This window comes from Leuresthes tenuis, unplaced genomic scaffold (genome assembly GCF_036924035.1).
Source record: "Leuresthes tenuis unplaced genomic scaffold, fLeuTen1.0.hap1 SCAF_4, whole genome shotgun sequence".
NCBI classification, from domain to species: Eukaryota; Metazoa; Chordata; class Actinopteri; order Atheriniformes; family Atherinopsidae; genus Leuresthes; species Leuresthes tenuis.
The window spans coordinates 10,652,341-10,670,475 of record NW_027325358.1 but is presented as its reverse complement, the minus strand read 5'-3'; the positions used below and the strand labels follow the sequence as shown (position 1 = coordinate 10,670,475).

At 39.9% G+C, this 18,135-nt stretch overlaps 2 protein-coding genes across 4 annotated transcripts; both read left to right on the top strand.

Annotated features, from left to right (window-relative positions):
• Positions 1-1,370: 1,370 nt before the first annotated feature.
• On the top strand, positions 1,371-10,501 carry clta (clathrin, light chain A). 3 transcript variants are annotated; one of them, XM_072384549.1, is made up of 7 exons: positions 1,371-1,651; positions 2,370-2,398; positions 3,639-3,756; positions 4,467-4,578; positions 5,167-5,220; positions 7,830-7,865; positions 9,282-10,501. In XM_072384549.1, exons 1-7 carry the CDS (start codon positions 1,474-1,476, stop codon positions 9,451-9,453), a joined length of 699 nt encoding a protein of 232 aa, XP_072240650.1. In that variant the 5' UTR covers positions 1,371-1,473; the 3' UTR covers positions 9,454-10,501. The 3 variants fall into 3 exon arrangements, with proteins under 3 accessions (XP_072240650.1, XP_072240651.1, XP_072240652.1); XM_072384550.1 differs by lacking the exon at positions 7,830-7,865; XM_072384551.1 differs by lacking the exons at positions 5,167-5,220; positions 7,830-7,865.
• A 3,190-nt stretch (positions 10,502-13,691) lies between these two features.
• On the top strand, positions 13,692-18,135 carry nansa (N-acetylneuraminic acid synthase a). Its single transcript, XM_072384548.1, has 6 exons — positions 13,692-13,914; positions 14,844-15,059; positions 15,142-15,241; positions 15,337-15,491; positions 16,630-16,896; positions 17,021-18,135. The coding sequence occupies exons 1-6, from the start codon at positions 13,783-13,785 to the stop codon at positions 17,228-17,230; spliced, it is 1,080 nt and encodes a 359-aa protein (XP_072240649.1). The 5' UTR covers positions 13,692-13,782; the 3' UTR covers positions 17,231-18,135.

The following is an 18,135-nucleotide window of genomic DNA, read 5'->3' as shown; positions in this document are numbered from 1 at the left end:
TCACTCCTATGAAGCCTAACAGCCTTAACAGAGTCTGGATACTCGTTTGCTAATTATCCTGCCAAAAAAACATGATGACCACATTAAAGGTAAAACAGATGGAATAGCAGATCCTTTTAAAGAGCTAGATCTGATATTGCTGGTTAAATGTCACTCACAAACCATCACAGCTCCTTCTCCATGCTTCAAAAAGATCTCATAAATACACAGCAGCTGGATTAAAAAATTACTCACCAAATTGAATAATCCTGCTGTACTCAATGCTTTTAGGTCCATTGAATAACTCAGCCCTAGAGCTTCTCCTCTTGTCTCACTTGTTAATGGTCACTTTGCAGCAATTTAACTATTAAGGCCAGATTGACAGTCTCTCCTGATCTGCTGATACTGAGATGCATCTCTGCTCCTAAAAATGTCTGAATCCTCTACAATAAACTCGACTGTTAAGTCTATTCACCACTATCTAATCATGCATCATGTTTTTGTCAATGAACTGTGTGTCACTCATCCCACTCACAGTGTAGGTTTTAAGCTGTAATGCTTTGCAGCTTGCACATTATTCTCACAATATGTACTCATAGCAATTCAAGAGTTCACTGAGTATCTTGTGGATTGCTATCATGTTTTAAAACCAATTAATTTGCTCCCTGCTACATATTTCAAGTGAGTCAGGTGAGTCCTTGCTTGTCACCTGAGCCCTGTGAGACTGCCAGAGCTGTTAATTATTAACCAGTGGGCAATTAGGCTTGGGCAGGACACAATTGTTGCTAGAGTTGCCAAGACAAAGCCAAAAACTCTGTTAGTGTTCAACAGAAAGCCTGACTAAAGAAACATAAAATAAAGCTCTATGATTTGATGAGGCCAAATGATTAAATGATTTATTTGATTACGTTAAGCTCTGAAGAAAAAATTACATATAGCAAGAAAGCGCCATTCTTACTATGTTGCTTGGAGTTGGCTACATGAAGATCAGGACAGAAGCGCCTTGAAAAACAGCTGGAAACTTTATTAGGACCATACAAATAGGACTTACAAGAACTGTTTTATTATCTAATCCCAACAAAACAGCAAACATCATGCATGCCATATATGTATATATCTATATCTATAGATATATAAATATAGATACGGCAATAAGAGTATATAAGCATGCAGCAGATGAATCTTGCCTCAAGACATAGAGACTGCAGATTTTTTTACACCTCTGACAGTTGTACTATACGTAGCAGGTCATGGGACCTGTATGCAAAAATACAAAGATTTTATTGGTCAAATTGTGAGGCAGCTGTTATGTGATTGGCCAAAATAACTATCAGTACTCTGTACTGGTTTATGATTGGCGGATATTCTATTTCCCACTCGCTATCGTCATTTTTCTTTTCCGTTCGTCCTTCCTCCCGTCGAACTGATCGTTTTCTGTGTGTTGCTACACCTGTTCTTCGTTTCCTACATTATCCTCGTACAAAAACACTCAACATGGATGATTTTGACATGTTGAACGCACCCGTCGCTGGAAACGGCGTCGGCTCGGAGGAGGATCCCGCGGCCGCTTTTTTAGCCCAGCAGGAGAGCGAAATCGCTGGGATTGAAAACGACGAGGGTTTCAGCATCCTGGACAGTGGAGAGGTGCCCTCGTCGCTGGGAGACTCCAACGGTGTGTAACTGCTGTGGTCAAGCGCTGAAACTCTTTAAGTGTTGTTTTTGCTCTTATATGTGTCATCATTGTTTGGGGTATATGTTGGGTATGAAATTAAATTATGGTCTTTGAACACAAACGGTAACGTGACACCGAAGTTGGCGCTTTAGCTAATGCTAACAGTGTTAGCAGATTTGTCAGGCGCTGCCAGGTTTAGTTAACGTTAACATAAACTTGTAAATGCGAGAGCTAAATATGCCGAAGAGAGTGGGGGGGGATGAAAACCCGATGTGGTTTGTCAATGCCTATTGTGTCGGGAATATAGCCTTTGCTAGCGTTTCTGAACGAGTCAATTAAATCTTTCTGATAACATCAGCTCAACCGTTCTCGGCCGTCATTCATTTTGCCTTCATTCAGCTCGACTTCTTGTGCCCAGCGGCTAATCGTACAGCTACAAGAGGAAATTCATACAACTTAACAACCTTTGGCCGTGACTGCTCATTTCCCCGAACCTATTACAGGGCTGTGGTGTAGCAATTGTGACTGTAGTTAAAAATGCTGACATGTCATACTTGAAATCGTGCTCTTATGACAATCTTGAGGCTTTAGCCACTGTCTATACATTACAGTGTTATTTGTCTTCATTTAAGATATACCTCACTATCTCTCTGTGTGTGTGTCTCTTTTTTGTGTATATTGATTTCTAACTGCTATCCCTGCTCTTTTCTTTCCTTAGATGGCGCTGTCAATGGAGAGCTCCATGGGGTAAGACTTAATTAACTTTTTTTTTGTTTGCTTGTCGATGGTACTTTGCTTTTGAATGATAACACTTATATCTGTGCCTTTTCTGTGGAAGTGGAGAGAATTTACACATACAATACCAGTCAAATGTTTTCTATTCATTGTCAATTGGTTGCTGTATTTCTGCTTTCTTGTCACTATAACATTTCACAGATGATTTTCCGGTCACCAATGTTGTTGTTTTGGTATTTTGTTAAACTATACTGCTATGGTGACATATTTGTTGTCATGTCACTGTGGAAAAAATAGAAACAGCCTCAAGGTTGTCAGCTGGAGGGGAAATGACCATTCTGTAGGTACATAAAACACTGCGAGTGTGGAATTAAAATGTGTTTAATCATTTTTGTTTGGCTTACCCCTGGAGTTTGGCGGAATGACAGTAATTATACACAACATATTTGTTTAGATCTACAAACTCAGCCACCACGTTACCAAAAGGTTAAGAAAAACTACATAAACGTCATAAGGAAGCGGATTATTTAAATTGTTCACAAGAAGGTAAAACTAAAATGTGTCCATTCAAAATGTCAGTAATGAGCCATTATTGCACAGTAAGCTACAGACCAGCTACAGGAAGTGCTGTAGGCACAGTTTATTCACCAACTGTACATGTAAATGCTGATTTTGTTGAGTATCTTGGTAGTTGGTCTAAATCCTCTTTGATTGTGTAACTGCAGCCTCATTTTAGTGATGTTGCCATGTTCCAGATAATTCATAAACTACATTTGTTCTTGGAGCATTTTAAATGGGATATTGAGACTGGCTTTGTACTAAACACCATTGCATTCTCATTGTTCAAACTGTTGGAAATGTTTGTAATATCTTTAGCATTGGAAATACTCATTATGTTTAAGCACTGCAGCATGACATAAGTATTAAACACTGAGGGTTGAGAGTCTTTCAGTTAGTGACCCCAGCTTCTTTTTCCTGTGCTGTCATTGCAACATTTCTTCCTTTTGCACTGTCAGGGCTTCTGGCAGTAAAGGAAACTCACTTCTAAGAACATATGCAATGCCTGCATATTTGCAGTGAGATACAAATAACCTATTGCAATGGCAGCTTTTGTATGATAGTCAAAAAAAGCATAATTGAATATCTGAAGATGAGCCAAAATTTTCTTATCTCATATCTCGGTAAACATCACTAACTTACATTGTTTCTGTAATGTGTTAGAGTTGAATGGCAGTTGCTTCTTGTTTTGCAGGAAAGCAACGGTCCGTCAGATGCATATGCAGCAATTTCCAATGCAGATCGACTGCAGGCCGAACCTGAAAGTCTCCGCAAATGGAGAGAGGAGCAAAGAGAGAGGCTCGAGTTACTGGGTAAGCACAGAGCGGGACAATGAACAGAAAAGTTTCCAGGAGCTAATGTTGTGGGGGACACTCATGCTTCAGTAGTTTTATCATCATGGCTTCATCACCAACTCCGATTGTTCCACTTCCCTCAAAGAATCTGAACGGAGCTGCTCTTAGAACAGACCTAAGGTGTTCAGCATACTGAGAATTGCCAAACACTACGGATGCCATCTTCGTGTTTTTACAGTTCTAAATGCGAAAGGGCTCGAGATTTTCTAGCACTGTTCGAAGATCAATAAATGTACCTGAGATCATCTGCCTCTCTCTACCTGTCCCTTTCTGTCTGAGTCCAACTCTGTTCTTTGCATTGCTTTCCCCTGATGACACCATTATGAAACATTTTCATTAAAACTTCACTTCGTTCTTATGAAAACGTTAGCAAACTGCCTTTGATGTAACGTGGGACAATTTCCTTGCATGCTATTTTTGGTGCCCTGAAAAATGATTGCATCTTTCTTGTTGTTTTCAAGCAGGAGAAGCAACATCTCTTAACTGAGAAAAAGACAATAAATTCATTTTTATTTATTTATTTTTTCTCAAACAAAGCCTGGAAATGTATAGATAAAACCTGCAATTTCCGTCTCCATCTATACAGACATATCATTAGTGTCTCCTACTTTGTCCTTTCACCGTCATCCACTGCTGTGTTAATTCTTCGCCCGTCTCCTCCTCTCCAGATGATAACTCCCGCAAACAGGAGTCTGAATGGAAAGAGAAGGCCAAAGTGGAGCTGGAGGAGTGGCATGCCAGGCAGAATGAGCAGCTGGAGAAAACTAAATCGAACAACAGGTACTGGCTTCTTCGCACAATGGAAAAGGAGCCACAAATGAATAACCTAGGATAGCAGAAGGTCCTTTTAGGGATTTGATAATTACTGACTAACTAATCACTTGATTTATAAAGTAAAATGTGTAATCTGTGAAGAATATTGAAAGGCCTTTTATTTATTTTTTTAAATCACATCGGTATTTAATGTGAGCTCCAACAAATAAATAAACTCCAGATATAGAAGTTTCTCATTTGGTGCAGGATACTATATCGTGATAATTTGATTAATTTACTTCTTTAGAAGATGAACATTTTGACCGTGCCACTGTTTGGTAGATACTCTTTAGTGTATATGACTTGTTGTAAATGCAAAGAGATAAAGGTGTTGACACTCCACCGTTTCCTTGAAGAAGACGGACACAGTCAGCTGAAAGACTGGGTGACTCTTTTTAAATGCTCTTTCAAACCTGAGACTTTAACTGTATGTCTGAGCTTGTCATTGTGTGGTAACTGATGACGCCTGTGTTTCCATCCTCTCCTCCCTTTTACTGCTTTCTCTCTTCTCTCCCGCCTTCTTGCTGCTCTGTCGTTGGGCGGATGTTTGTCCAGGGTGCTGGACGAAGACTTCTACAAGCAGCCCTTCTCTGAACTCATTGGTTATGTGTATGTTGCTCCAACTAACATCCTCCTTTATTTATTTTTGCTTTTGTTTACTCAATTTGTATCATCCACTGACATCATATTCATCTAATTAGTTAGGGACGTGTTTCCTCTTTGTGCTGCCAGGTTTTTATCATTTTAACATCCTGCATTTAAAAAAGCAAATCATTTTAACCCCATGTTTCTGCATGTCTTATGTGAGTGGATGTCTGACAGAAATTTTAATTAAAAAGTACAAATGCATGCAGCCACACCAGAAGTAGACCGATTTATCAATTTGGCTGATCAGGAGGTTATAGAATCTTCCTTTTTTCTGAGGAAATTTGCTCCGATGGTGGCTAGTGACTGGAGTCAGTGCAGTCACCAAAGTTGAGTTCACACCAACGGATCCGAAGCACATTTTTCACATCACAGATAAATGCCGCCTTTTCATGGCGCACGCCAGACGGAAGTACGTCATTTTGACGTGTTTGATTGGTGAAAAGGGAAATGGCAAACCTACAACAAACATAATGGTGAGCATGGTAAAGTAACTGCGGTATGCTCAGGGAACGGAGCACAATGTGGTTCACCATTGGCGATTTGCCTCCCCCCCCCCCCCCCCCCCACACACACACACACACACACACACTGAATTATCACATGTGACACTATGTGCAACGAAGGTACATGAGTCCCTGCTATGAATCATCAGCCATACTGTTTGTTAATGATGATGGAGAGAATTGTCCCCACATGACAGCCGGAACTGCGTGATGTAGATCAGTCAACAAGTCAGGGGTTAATTGCTGCGAAAAATCTTGTTTGGGTGTGACTCCCTGTCACAGATCACTGCTTCAAAACTCTCGCACAATTAAGCTCATGGCGTAGTGTGAACAATCACCAATTAAACAAGACTTAATATTGTCTAGGTTGAACTTGGCTTAAGAGATGAATGGCCTTAAATGCTGGTTTTTGTTTTTTCTTCTTTATTTTCATGTAAAACAGCAGATTTTTCAGTAACACTGAGAAGTGGAAATAATGTTATTTATGACTTGGTTTCTTCCTATAGCAATTATATCCTATATATGTGTGTGTGTGTGTGTGTGTGTGTGTGTGTGTATACATATAACACAACAACAGCATCTGCTCTTTGTTCATAGCACATGACAGATGAGAAAGAAGCAAGCTATTCAGTTGTTGCTTAGCAGTCTCTGATCCAAACAGTCACATACTTTAACTATCAGTTTAGGAAATAAAATTGGGCACTTTTGGATCTGCTTCACTGGAAGCAGAATTGGCAGACGAACTACAGCAGAAGTAACGCACTGTGCATGAGGACACTTAATTGAGTACGTTGTACGGGGGTAATGCACTTACTTTTACAAGCTCATCAGCTACTTCTTTTGTTTTTGTTGAATTTTGCAGCGTTTCGCCTAAAACTAATCAGTATTTAACACATTTTAAGTACATGGGTCAAACTTGAAAATAAAGCTAATGCTTATTAATGGCCCAAGTAATGAGCTAACGGCATTCAAGTATCATATCTCCATTCAAACATCCAGTCGGTCTACTTCTAAATCACACAAGCTGGCTCAGTCACATCCATTGAAATCTCATTCATTCCTTCATAATTGCCTGTCTTTATTCATTCTCCATTTATTTTCAGAAAGTCATTTCAGCAAATACAGTTTGTATGTGTCCAACTATTAACATTTGCTTGTATTGATTATATAAACTTTTACAAAGTGTTTGGTTCAATGCCTTTATGAATGTCGTTTTCTCTCACACATGACACAAAAATAAGTTGTTCAGAAGTAAGATGCTTATAGATCCGTTTGAAGCAGTTGTGTGTTAGAAATTTGCACTTGAGTGCATCGGTATCACCTGAGCCTGCAGGGTTGACATTAATCAGAAACGTGTCTCCACCTCTGATACAATTAGCTCTGCCAAACAGTTTCTCCGTCATCTGTTGTTATTGTTGCTGCTACACTTATTTTATTGGTGGTACATATGGCATGAATACACAACTGCTTCAAACTCAGATGATTTCATGCTTTATTAGAACTGATGCTTATGCTGCTCTGTAGCTACTGCTGTCCTATAGGATGACCTGCTTCTATGTCCAGCTAGCTATCCAGTTGCTTGAGCTGTGCAGCCTTTGGTTTCACCATCAAACAGTTTTGCCTGCTTTGTTGATTTACACTCCTGAATGGATTTTCGGCCTCAGTACTGTTGGTCCAGGATGAGGCTGAATCATACATGATGTACATCAAAAAGTACATGTGGGTTTTGATCACCTAACTTCTACTTCCCACGCTGGAAATCAGAACTCTGAATAAAAATTGTTAGTGCCTTCAAACTTTTGGGCAAAAGTGACAGCTGGTCACATTACCTCCTCTTACCAAACCAAAAGCTGCACGCTAATGATTTTCTAGTATAAAAAGCTGATGATGATGATACTTTTTAAACAATGTTGCGTTTGCATGCTGGCTTTCAGCTACTGCAACTGGCTCATTTTGTTGTTTTGTTTAGTTCGTTTTTTTTTTTCATTCCCTCCCCCTCTTTCTCTTTTCTGAATTCTGACTTGTGAAACTGTTTTTCCCTGTTTTCTTTTCCTATGCACCTTAAAGCACACACATTAACCATCCTTGCTACCGCCTAGACCAGTTAAGTAAAAACATAAAACCCCAGAACCTCCAACTACTTTATATTTTTGACAGGGTATAGATGCAGTTTTGTGACTGTGTGTGTACTTATGTGTTGCACAGATACTAGTGTACTTGCCCGTCAGTTAGATCCACTGCCTACGTAGAAGTTTGGTGTAATTTCCCGTATTTGATGTTGTCGTCCCCTTGTGTTATTTGTAGTTGGTTGTGTTAGTCAATGTCCATTAGCTTCTCATCCCCCATTTTGCTTTGTGTACTGTGTTTTAGTTTGTAGCCGAGGTTGTGTTTGCAGGTGGGGTGTAAATAGAAATTAGATACTGCAGTGGTATTATGTTTGTGGGTGGGGAGTGAGGAGGACCACGATCTTTGGTTTGCATCTGAAAATGTTCAATAGTGGTACTGACCCGTTTTTATGTTTCTTGATTTCTTTTTTTTTTTTTTTTTCTCTTTTCTTTTTTTTTTTTAAACCTTTTTAGCAAATTGTATTTAGTCCTTTCAGTGTCTTTTTTCTTAGATATTCAAAAGAAAAAACAACCTTCACTGAGAAGATGACAGTTTTTCTTTTGCCACACTATTGACACATCAAATCAAAGTTAAACCCATTCTTTCAACTCCAAAAAGCCTGCTCTTCTGCCACAGCAAAATGCATGGCTAACGCCCAGTAGTGCTTCCAGTTCATTTGGACTTGGTTAAAAAAAAAAAAAGAAACAGAACTTCGTTGTTATTGTTTCCTTATTTTCAAGATGAAGTATAGGGATGAGCTTATCATCCCTGTGCCTGGTTTTTGTTTAGCAAGACAAAGTTAAGTATGTGGATGTGGGCAAACTCCTGTCCCCCAGTTCTGTTCAGAACTGCATTTTTAACCAACCAAAAGTGCTTATCAGATCTTCATTTTCCCCCACTTTTCTTTTTTAAAGATGTATTTATGTTATTTTTCTTCTTTTTTTTGTGTGTTTTGTATGCCCCCCCCCCCTTTACTGTTGTAGCGTGTTCAGTAATACAGGTGACTGTAGTTTTACATGTAGCGCAGTTGGGGGCATGCTGCAGGTTTTGAAGCTGTGACAGTCTGTTTCTTTTCTTTGTGGGTGTAAAGACATGTTTGTTCCTGTGTGGTAATTAAACCGCCTGAGGTAGACACTGCTGAACTAAAAGTCCAACACAGCCTGTGAAAAACTGTGAAAATGTTTTTTTTTTTTTTTTTTTTACATTTTTAATGAAGTTAAAACTGATGAGCTAAAGCTCAACAAAACAATGATTTGATTCACAATTGTGCTGTAGACACTAGTGTCTCCCACCAGAAACTGTGTTGGTGCTCAGCAGAGGACTTTCTCACGGCTGCTTTGTGTAGGTGTATTTTACATCTTCCTCCGCTGACTGTTCTTTATTCTGTTTCTTCGCCTCCTCTGTTACGTCTAGGGCGGCTGAGGAAGCCATGATTTCAGATCTGGATGAGAGCAACCCTGGCACAGAGTGGGAGCGGGTGGCTCGGCTCTGCGACTTCAACCCCAAGTCCAGCAAGCAGGCCAAAGATGTGTCCCGCATGCGCTCCGTCCTCATCTCCCTGAAGCAGTCCCCGCTGGTCCGCTAGGCACCAAACGGTGCTCGGAAAGTCATTCCATATCATTCTTTTTCCACCACACACCAGCCCAGCTACAGACGTCCCACCACTTGTAATCTGAGGACAAGAGGGCTCTCATCCCTTCTGTTCACATCTTTTTGCCACGAATGGCCCTGTTTTTCACCCAGTGGAAGGAAATAGCCAGTGGTCCTACCCCCTTTCTATCTCCTCCTGGCAGGGCTCTGAGATTAGCCTTGATGTACCTGCTCACCATCTCAACCTACTGAAAGATTTTTATCTGTCTGCACCTCTTCCACAGACCAATTGAGACCATCTGATGTTTTGCCCTGAGATCAAGAGCAGTTAGATTTGCACCAGGTCATATGGTCTGTGGTCCTGCATAATGCTGTATGGGTGGTGAGTTGGGACTCTAAAAGGGAAGGGTTGATGTTTGTTTGGGCCTACAGCTACACTACGTCCTGCGTCACATGCCCCCCCCCCATAACAATCATTCCTATAATGCTGTGCTGTAACTCTTAACTCATCGGTCTTATAAATCTTACCTTCAAGGGTTGAAATATTTAGTGGTTTTATTCACATTTTGCCCTCCAACATACCTCCTCGTGTTCACCTCTTTACAACAACAAAAAAAAAAAGTATCAGCAGGATTTTTTTTCTCTATTTCTTTTCTAAGGACCAAACTCTTAAGACAAACTCCAAATTCAGTGTGTGTACTTTGAACTGTGTGTGTAGTGCCTGCTTGTGGCATATTGTGTTATATTTTTCAATCTATGCATTGTCTTTTGAAAGCCTCTCCCTCCAGTCAGAATTGAACAATGTCCAGTCATTACAATACCTGTTTGTATGTGTCAAGACCTCAACAGTGTGTGTGTGTATGTACTTTATGCGTGTACCTATGTACATATACAGAAGACCATATATATACAGTATATAAAACATTTATGTCACTGAAATTAGACAGTTGTGGTTTCAAAGAGAACTAGATATAGCCAGCTGATGCTTGACCATGTGTGTTCATTGTCCATTTGATTTCAATATCAGTAAAAAGTGAATGAGATTTGCTGTCCTGTCTTCCTTTAACTGGATATTTAATGTATCCTGATGAATGTGGTGCTTATAGATCCTGGAAAGATGTGTTTAAGGTTTATTACCACTGTGTTTAGCTAAATGTTTGGGTCCACAAAGATGCACAGTAACTCCCGAATAAGTGGATTCACAGAACTGCAGGAACTGCAAGGAAAAAGGAATGTGTGTGTGTATATATATATATATATATATATATATTCAGACTTATCAATATATAAATAATTTCAAGATCTGGGATGTTTGCAGGTTTGTCTGAAATCTTTATAATCTAGATAATATGAATCCTCAATGAAAAAAAGATCAGCATCAGATGGCACACTGCCACTCAATTTTTAACTGAGAGGAGTGTCTTAAGAATAAAAAGTTGACCAGGATTTCACTGTTTTACTGTTGATGACCAAATATATCTGTATGTGGATCTCACCAACCAAATGGGTGTTTTCCAACATTAAAATAAAAGCCACCAAAGCTTAACTTCATCTGATAATCTTCTCCATTAAGCAGGAGATGCAAGAAGACAAGCTGCAGTATATAGGACATAAGCATGTTTAATCCTTCTGCTAGAAATTTTAGATAATATTGCAATCTAAGGAAGTCCTCCTTTTGGAATATACCATGTGGAAATATTCTGTCCTGGATGCCCGAAAAGCTTATAAAAGAAATGTACATTTTCCTGGTTCCTACCACAAACATGGACATAGTAATCTTCATTTAAGGAGCAACGCTAAAAATGAAAACTTCTGATTTGACATGCTTCCATTAGGTAATATTATTAGACAGCTTGGCATAAATTTCCATTGCTGCGGGGTACTCGTCATACTTTTACCCAACGTCAGAATAAATCAATCAGTTGGTTTGACAACAAGCATGTCTTAGAGATATAAAAGCCTGCATGACTGAATTTTCTGCCTCTTAATTCAGGCAAAACTGAAGTTGTCTTTGGACCTGAGAGCTTTCAGAAAGACATTGTTTAGTTATATACTTACTCTAGGTGGCATTACCTTGGCTTCCAGCACTGCCATGATAAACCTTGGAGTTCTTATTGACCGGAATCTGTCCCTCGATTGACAAATAAAGCAGGTTTCTAAGACTGCTTTCTTTAGCCTTTGTAATATTGCTAAAATTAGGAACATCCTGTCTGAATGATGCAGAAGAGCTGGATTACAGTAATTCCCAATTACTGGGATGTCCCAACAATTGCCTGAAAAGCCCCCATCTGATCAATAATACTGCAGCCCGAGTTCTGATGAGAACTAGTAGGAGAGACCATTTAGCTTAAATTTTGACTTCTCAGTATTGGCTCCCTGTTAAATCCAGAACAGATTTTTGAAATTCTTCTCTCTAGCCATGCGTCATCAAATTCTAAATATGTCATAGACTCTGGAATCTTATAGTTGTATAATAATATGTATATTATAGTTGATCTATCAGGGAGTCCTGCAGCTCCCTTCACCGCTCTTCTTCCCACAGCTTTGCTTGAAAGGCAAAGCAAAGCATGACTGCAAGACCCTCAGAGGATTTACATCTGTACACGTCCACAAACAAATGTTGACTCCTGAGACAGACATAGTTTTGAATGTGTTTAGAAATTTGTGTGTGCAAAAAAATGGTTACACTTTATGTGAGTTGTGTCTCCCATGTGTTTTTGATCCAAGTGGATCCTCAGTGGATCCAATATTTCTGGTCAGAATCTGTGCTGAAGTTCAGCTAATCCCCTGAAGAGGTGGGACTGTGATGAAAAGTGACACACATCCTGGAAATGACTCCTGAGAGGCTAATCTCACCGAGTTAGGTGCTCCTCCATTACAGGCTAACTATCATTCCCTTGATCGGTTGTTTTCCGTGTCTTCCCCTGGCACAGTAACTGCACAGTAAATATGAGGGCTAACATGCAGGGATCTTCTGCTGCAATGTTACTTTTAACGTCTAACATCAGCTCAAGAAATGTGTTGTTTTGTTATAATGCTCTGTTTTTTACAGAAAAATGCAAAGCAACTTCCTAATTTTGCATATAAAAACCAGGGAAGTTTCAGTAACGTTTTCTTGCTGTGTAATGCCAGTCTGCTGCCTTAATCATAAATTGCCAATGGATTTAAGATCATTGAGGCTGTCTGTATCCACAGTGGCCCTGAGGTGCAACACATAACAACAGTGGGTAAAATGTTTCTTAAATTATATATATATATTTTAAACATTTTGTGGTTTTTTTTTTACATTTATGCAAGCTGTTTCCTTAGCTCGTAATGTAAAAATTAATGGCTATTTAAAGCAACCGTGGCAGGCAAGCTGAGGCCGAGAAGACCAAGACAGCAGTGATGTGTCAGCCGCGAACAAGCTGGTTCAAAGAGCTGGCTCTTTTAAGTAAATGATGGGAGCTGGCCCACGTTTTTTTACTTTTCTCTTTAGGAAAAGTACCTGCAGGTGTTGGCTACGGATGTCAGTGCATGCTGTGCAACCAATCATGTGAGGATTGACAAGGATCATACCACCAAGCAGGGAGGGTGCTGAAGGATAGAGAGGAGTGAAGACAAGAGAAGAGTGTGGTGCTTAGGTTTTTATAGGCATTTTCTATCTGCTTTGTGTAGCAGAGTGCTTCTTCAAACAAGTTGGAGAGTTACAAGGGATTTTAAACTATAAATGCAATTGGCTTACAGCAGTGTATTGAAATTTAAGTGATATGTGTGTTCACAAACAAATAACAAGTAAAACAGCGTTAAATTTGACTGACTTATAAAAGGTATAAGTGGTAAAATGGAGAGTCGTTTGGGAGCCGAAAGAGCCGGCTCCTCTTGGTGAGCTGAACCATAGGATCCGGGTCACTAAAAAGAGCCGAAATTCCCATCACTTCAAGACAGCTCTCTGTGAGAAGTGCTGACCGGATAGCTTGAAAGGCAAATCAACAGCAGGGGCTGGTGGTTGTTTTATCTGCCTCCTGAGTGAAAACGCAAAAGCAAAACATTTTTATCCTCATCCTCTCCCGTGAATAAATTAAAGCGAACTTTAAAAAAAAGAGAGAAGAACTGTGAGCATATAATCAATAAAAGCAAAAAAATATGGTTATTATTTAAAGGAAATGCCGCTGCACTGTAGCACACGTCACTACAAACACGGAAGTCCGGAATGTGCAGCACAATAACCGCTCCCGGTCGGCTGCTCCTTCTTTCAAACCTAACCGCTGTCGCTTCGTCCGTCTGCCTACTTGCTAAATAATTGCATTCACAGTTTGTGCTTATTTGTCTCTGAACAATCAAAATGCCTTTAGAGTTTGAGCTGTGTCCCGGTCGAATGATTGGAGGGAGCCATCCGTGCTTCATTATTGCTGAGATTGGACAGAACCACCAGGGAGACATTGAGATTGCCAAGAAAATGATAAAAATGGCAAAGGTAAATTAAAACGCTGTTTATTTCGAGCGAGCTCTGTCTTGTGTTCTCTTGTACGGATCCAAAAGTGCTCTTTGTGCACATTTCTAAACATTTTAGCTGCACAAATCAACGCATGATCATCCTGGAAGATGTTATAACTATTGGGAAACAGTGTTTGGACCACTCTGAGGCGGACACCAAAATGAGCAAATACTCCTATAATATAGCCAAACCCTGCGGAGCTGCAAGCTACTGCCAAGTGTTGTCAAGTCAGTCTGACTCTTGTTTTATGATAGACTTCTTTGAGTTTCCTTCACATAATAAATGATTTTTTTTAATTTCTTGATGCATTAAATTTTAATGCTCTGTAGTCTCTGTCTATGAGCTTCTCCTGCCCATAGCTAGTCTGTCTTTGTTTTTGGTATACAAGCATGGCTTTAGACACAACTCTTTCCTAAACTTGTGATAACGCTGCAGACTTCTGGGTGATTTTTAGGAGCTGCTGTAGCTCAGGAAGAATTGGAAGGTCAACTCCCGACCTCCCTGTACCACATGTCGAAGTGTGTTTGAGCAAGACACTGAACCCTGTGTTGCCTACTGAGGCGTCCATCGGTGTGTGTGAATGTATACAGAGAAAAAAGCACAGTGTATCATTTTGTCATAGCAGCTGCTGCTCTTTGTGCTACGACAGTTTGCCTTCTTTGGAAGTCAGAAAAGTCACACCCATTGACATAAACTGATGCACAGAAATAAAGAAAATAATAATTTAAAAAAAAAGAAACATCTCTGGTATTAATACAAGTACAGAACATCGTTAGTGTTTAAGAGATTTATGTCCCAATAGAGTTTTATTTAGGTACGTATTTTAGTGGAAAAATAGGATCAGAAACTTCCCTGGTTTAATTTTTTTCCTGCCCAACACTTGCATTTTCCTTTTCCCACCTTCACAGGCCTGTGGTGCAGATTGTGCCAAATTCCAGAAGAGTGAGTTGGAGCACAAATTCAACAAGCAAGCCTTGGAGCGTCCATACACCACCAAAAACTCCTGGGGAAAAACATATGGTGAACACAAGCGCCACCTGGAGTTCAGCCACGAGCAGTACAGGGAGCTGCAGAAATATGCTGCAGAGGTGGGGATCTTCTTCACGGCCTCAGGGATGGACGAGGTAAGAGAGCTGTTTGTTCACATGTTTGTGATGCTTAAATCAGCTGAGACGTTTAACTCCAGCTGTTTACACTGTCTGTTAGATGGCAGTCGAGTTTCTCCACAAACTCGATGTGCCTTTCTTCAAAGTGGGCTCTGGAGACACCAACAACTTTCCATATCTGGAGAAAACCGCCAAGAAAGGTGAGAGAGACTCCTTACTAATAGATATTGTAGTATTTTGTTTTCTGCAGAAGGTCCACGTAATGTTTATACGTCTGTTCCCGCCTGTTTGTCAGGTCGTCCCATGGTGGTGTCCAGTGGGATGCAGTCAATGGAGACAATGCGTCGGGTGTACAAGACAGTGAAGCAGCACAATGAGAACTTTACCATCCTTCAGTGTACCAGTGCCTACCCTCTGGAGCCCGAAGATGTCAACCTCAGAGTGATCACAGTGAGTAGGATATCACTCTTGTAAACTGTTTTCACACATGAAAAACCGGGGAAGTAGTTGGTGGGATATGTTGTTTTTAGGTGCTTGTTTTTATTGTTTTTAAAGATTTTTGCATTTGTACTCCGTAAAGCAATTTATGCTACATTCAGATTTTGTGAAAAGGGCTGTTTAGGTAAAGTTTAAGTGATTGATCGATTGAACGGTTTCGTGGATTCTTGAAACCAGTTGCATTGTTAGATCATTTCATTAGATAAGCAGAAATACCCTGAAGGCGGGAAATGTAACGGGCTGCATTTGTGAGCGTGAGTTAAGACCCCAAATCAGTTTTAGTATTTGAGCTGCCAGCCCCTTATGTTTGTACTTACTTTTGTTTTTGTTCAAAACTACAAATTAAAATATAAGATTTAAATTTTTTTAGTTCGTAAATACCATTTCAAAATATTGCGTCACAGGCAAATATCTTGTAATTGCAACTTGTTCCACCTCATCTAGTATCACCAACAAACAACTCACTAATTTCCTTTCTATTTGCTCCTGCCTCAGTTGAATTAATGACAATATTGTAATTCCATCATGTTCCCAAATAAAATATTAGTTTAAGATACCCCTGGAAAAACATAACAAATCAGTAATGTAAATTCATGAGTGATTGTTGAACCATTCGTGTCTGTTATTGGTGGCGAAGCTTCATTTGTAGTTGATTGTGGGAATTCTGGGAGAATGATACAAGCCTTGAATCGGGACTTCATCTGAAAATTTCCATTCGTGCTCGCATGCCTCGAAGCTTGCTTCTCTTCATTAGTTCCATCACTACAGTGAAATGATTAATTACGATCCAGATACTTCATATTTAGTTGAAGTTGCAGATCCTTGAGCTTCAAAGTGAATCAAATTCTCATTTCTGATATTTTCTTTTCCTTAATATCATATTTATCTGTGATAGTTGCTGTATAGATGAACTTTTACTTAACTTTATCTGAACTGCAGATGAGATTTGATCATCGGCATCCCTAATAAAAAGAAAGCTAAAATGAGCACTTATGTACCTTGTTTTAATGCACTCTAAAACACTTTTAGAGGTTATTAGCTATTTCTTTCTATACCAATAAGTTTTATTTCATCCACTTTTTGAATGCAGGAATACCAAAAGGAATTTCCTGATATTCCCATTGGATATTCCGGCCACGAGTCTGGAATCTATATTTCAGTGGCAGCTGTTGCTCTGGGAGCGAAGGTCATCGAGCGCCACATAACCTTGAACAAAACATGGAAAGGAAGTGACCACGAAGCCTCACTGGAGCCCTCTGAGTTGACTGAGCTGGTTCGCTCCATTCGGCTGGTGGAGAGAGCGCTGGGAACGGGCCTCAAGCAGATGCTGCCCTGCGAGAAGCCATGCCATGACAAGGTTTGTTAACGCTTAACACTAACCCGTCCCAGCAGTCAGTAAAACTGGCAGTTTATGTGATTCATTTAGACTGAGAACATTAAAGCTGTAATAATGTCACTCCTCTTCATTCCTTTGGCCTTAGTTGGGGAAGTCAGTGGTTGCCAAGGTAAAGATACCCAAAGGAACCTCCCTGACTCTGGACATGTTGGCGGTGAAGGTGGCCGAGCCCATGGGCGTCGCAGCTGAGGACATCTTCCTGCTTGTTGGCAAAACCGTGACGGAGAATGTGGAGGAAGATGAGAGCGTCACGCCTGAGGTGGTGGACAGCTATGGCAAGAAAGCTAAATGCTGAGCAGAATTTAAAAAAAAAAAAAAAAAAAAAAAGCTTCAAGTCGATTTAAAAAGGCATTTATTTTAAAATTTAATTGATTTCTGAGGGGATGATTTGGATGTAATCAAGATGACACATGGAGGAGTATGAGGATAATTTTATTCGCTTTGGTTGAGATCTTTGACATTTAAGTCATTGATCATCAGTAATCTGACAAGTGATTGGACAGCAAAGTTAAATAGCTAAATGACATCGCAGCTCTTGTCAATAATTTAACCACTTAATTCTTCTCCGCAAAAGCGTTTTCACATTTTTAAAAAGCGGCTTTAAGACGATAAACCTGGCAAACGTGATGCCCAGAGGCTGGATAGTAGCTCCAGCTCAGTAGTCAGTACTGATGTTGTTCTTCCAGAAGTTGCACAGCCACCAGATGTAACTGTCATCTAAACATTGCTTCAGTCTGCACTGGAGAGAATAAACTTAAGGCGACGCTGAAGCTGCTGCTGATCGTCTCATTCAGATCAGTCAAATCAGAGCCTGTTTGTCCGGCAGCTCGTGTGTTCCTCATGTAGCATTTCACTGAGCTGCTTACAATGTTAAAGGTACCAGAAGATATCAAATTATACAAACTGAGACCAGCAAATAGAACTCGTTCATGTACAGGAACAAATGTGTCGGATTGATAAAGCCCTACGTATGTACTTTGAAATCTTATGTGATTATTGCCTTATTTCCACATTCACAACTGATCTTTTTATTTAATCATCAAGCCAACTCCGTTCGTTCTGTTCATGACCAAAAGCTTTTTGTCATCGTGATGTGAAGATGAAGGACATCATCACACACATGTAAATGTTTACACGTTTATATTTGAGCTCTGACATGTTCTGAGAAAATGAAACCCACCAATAAAATGTTGCCAAAGA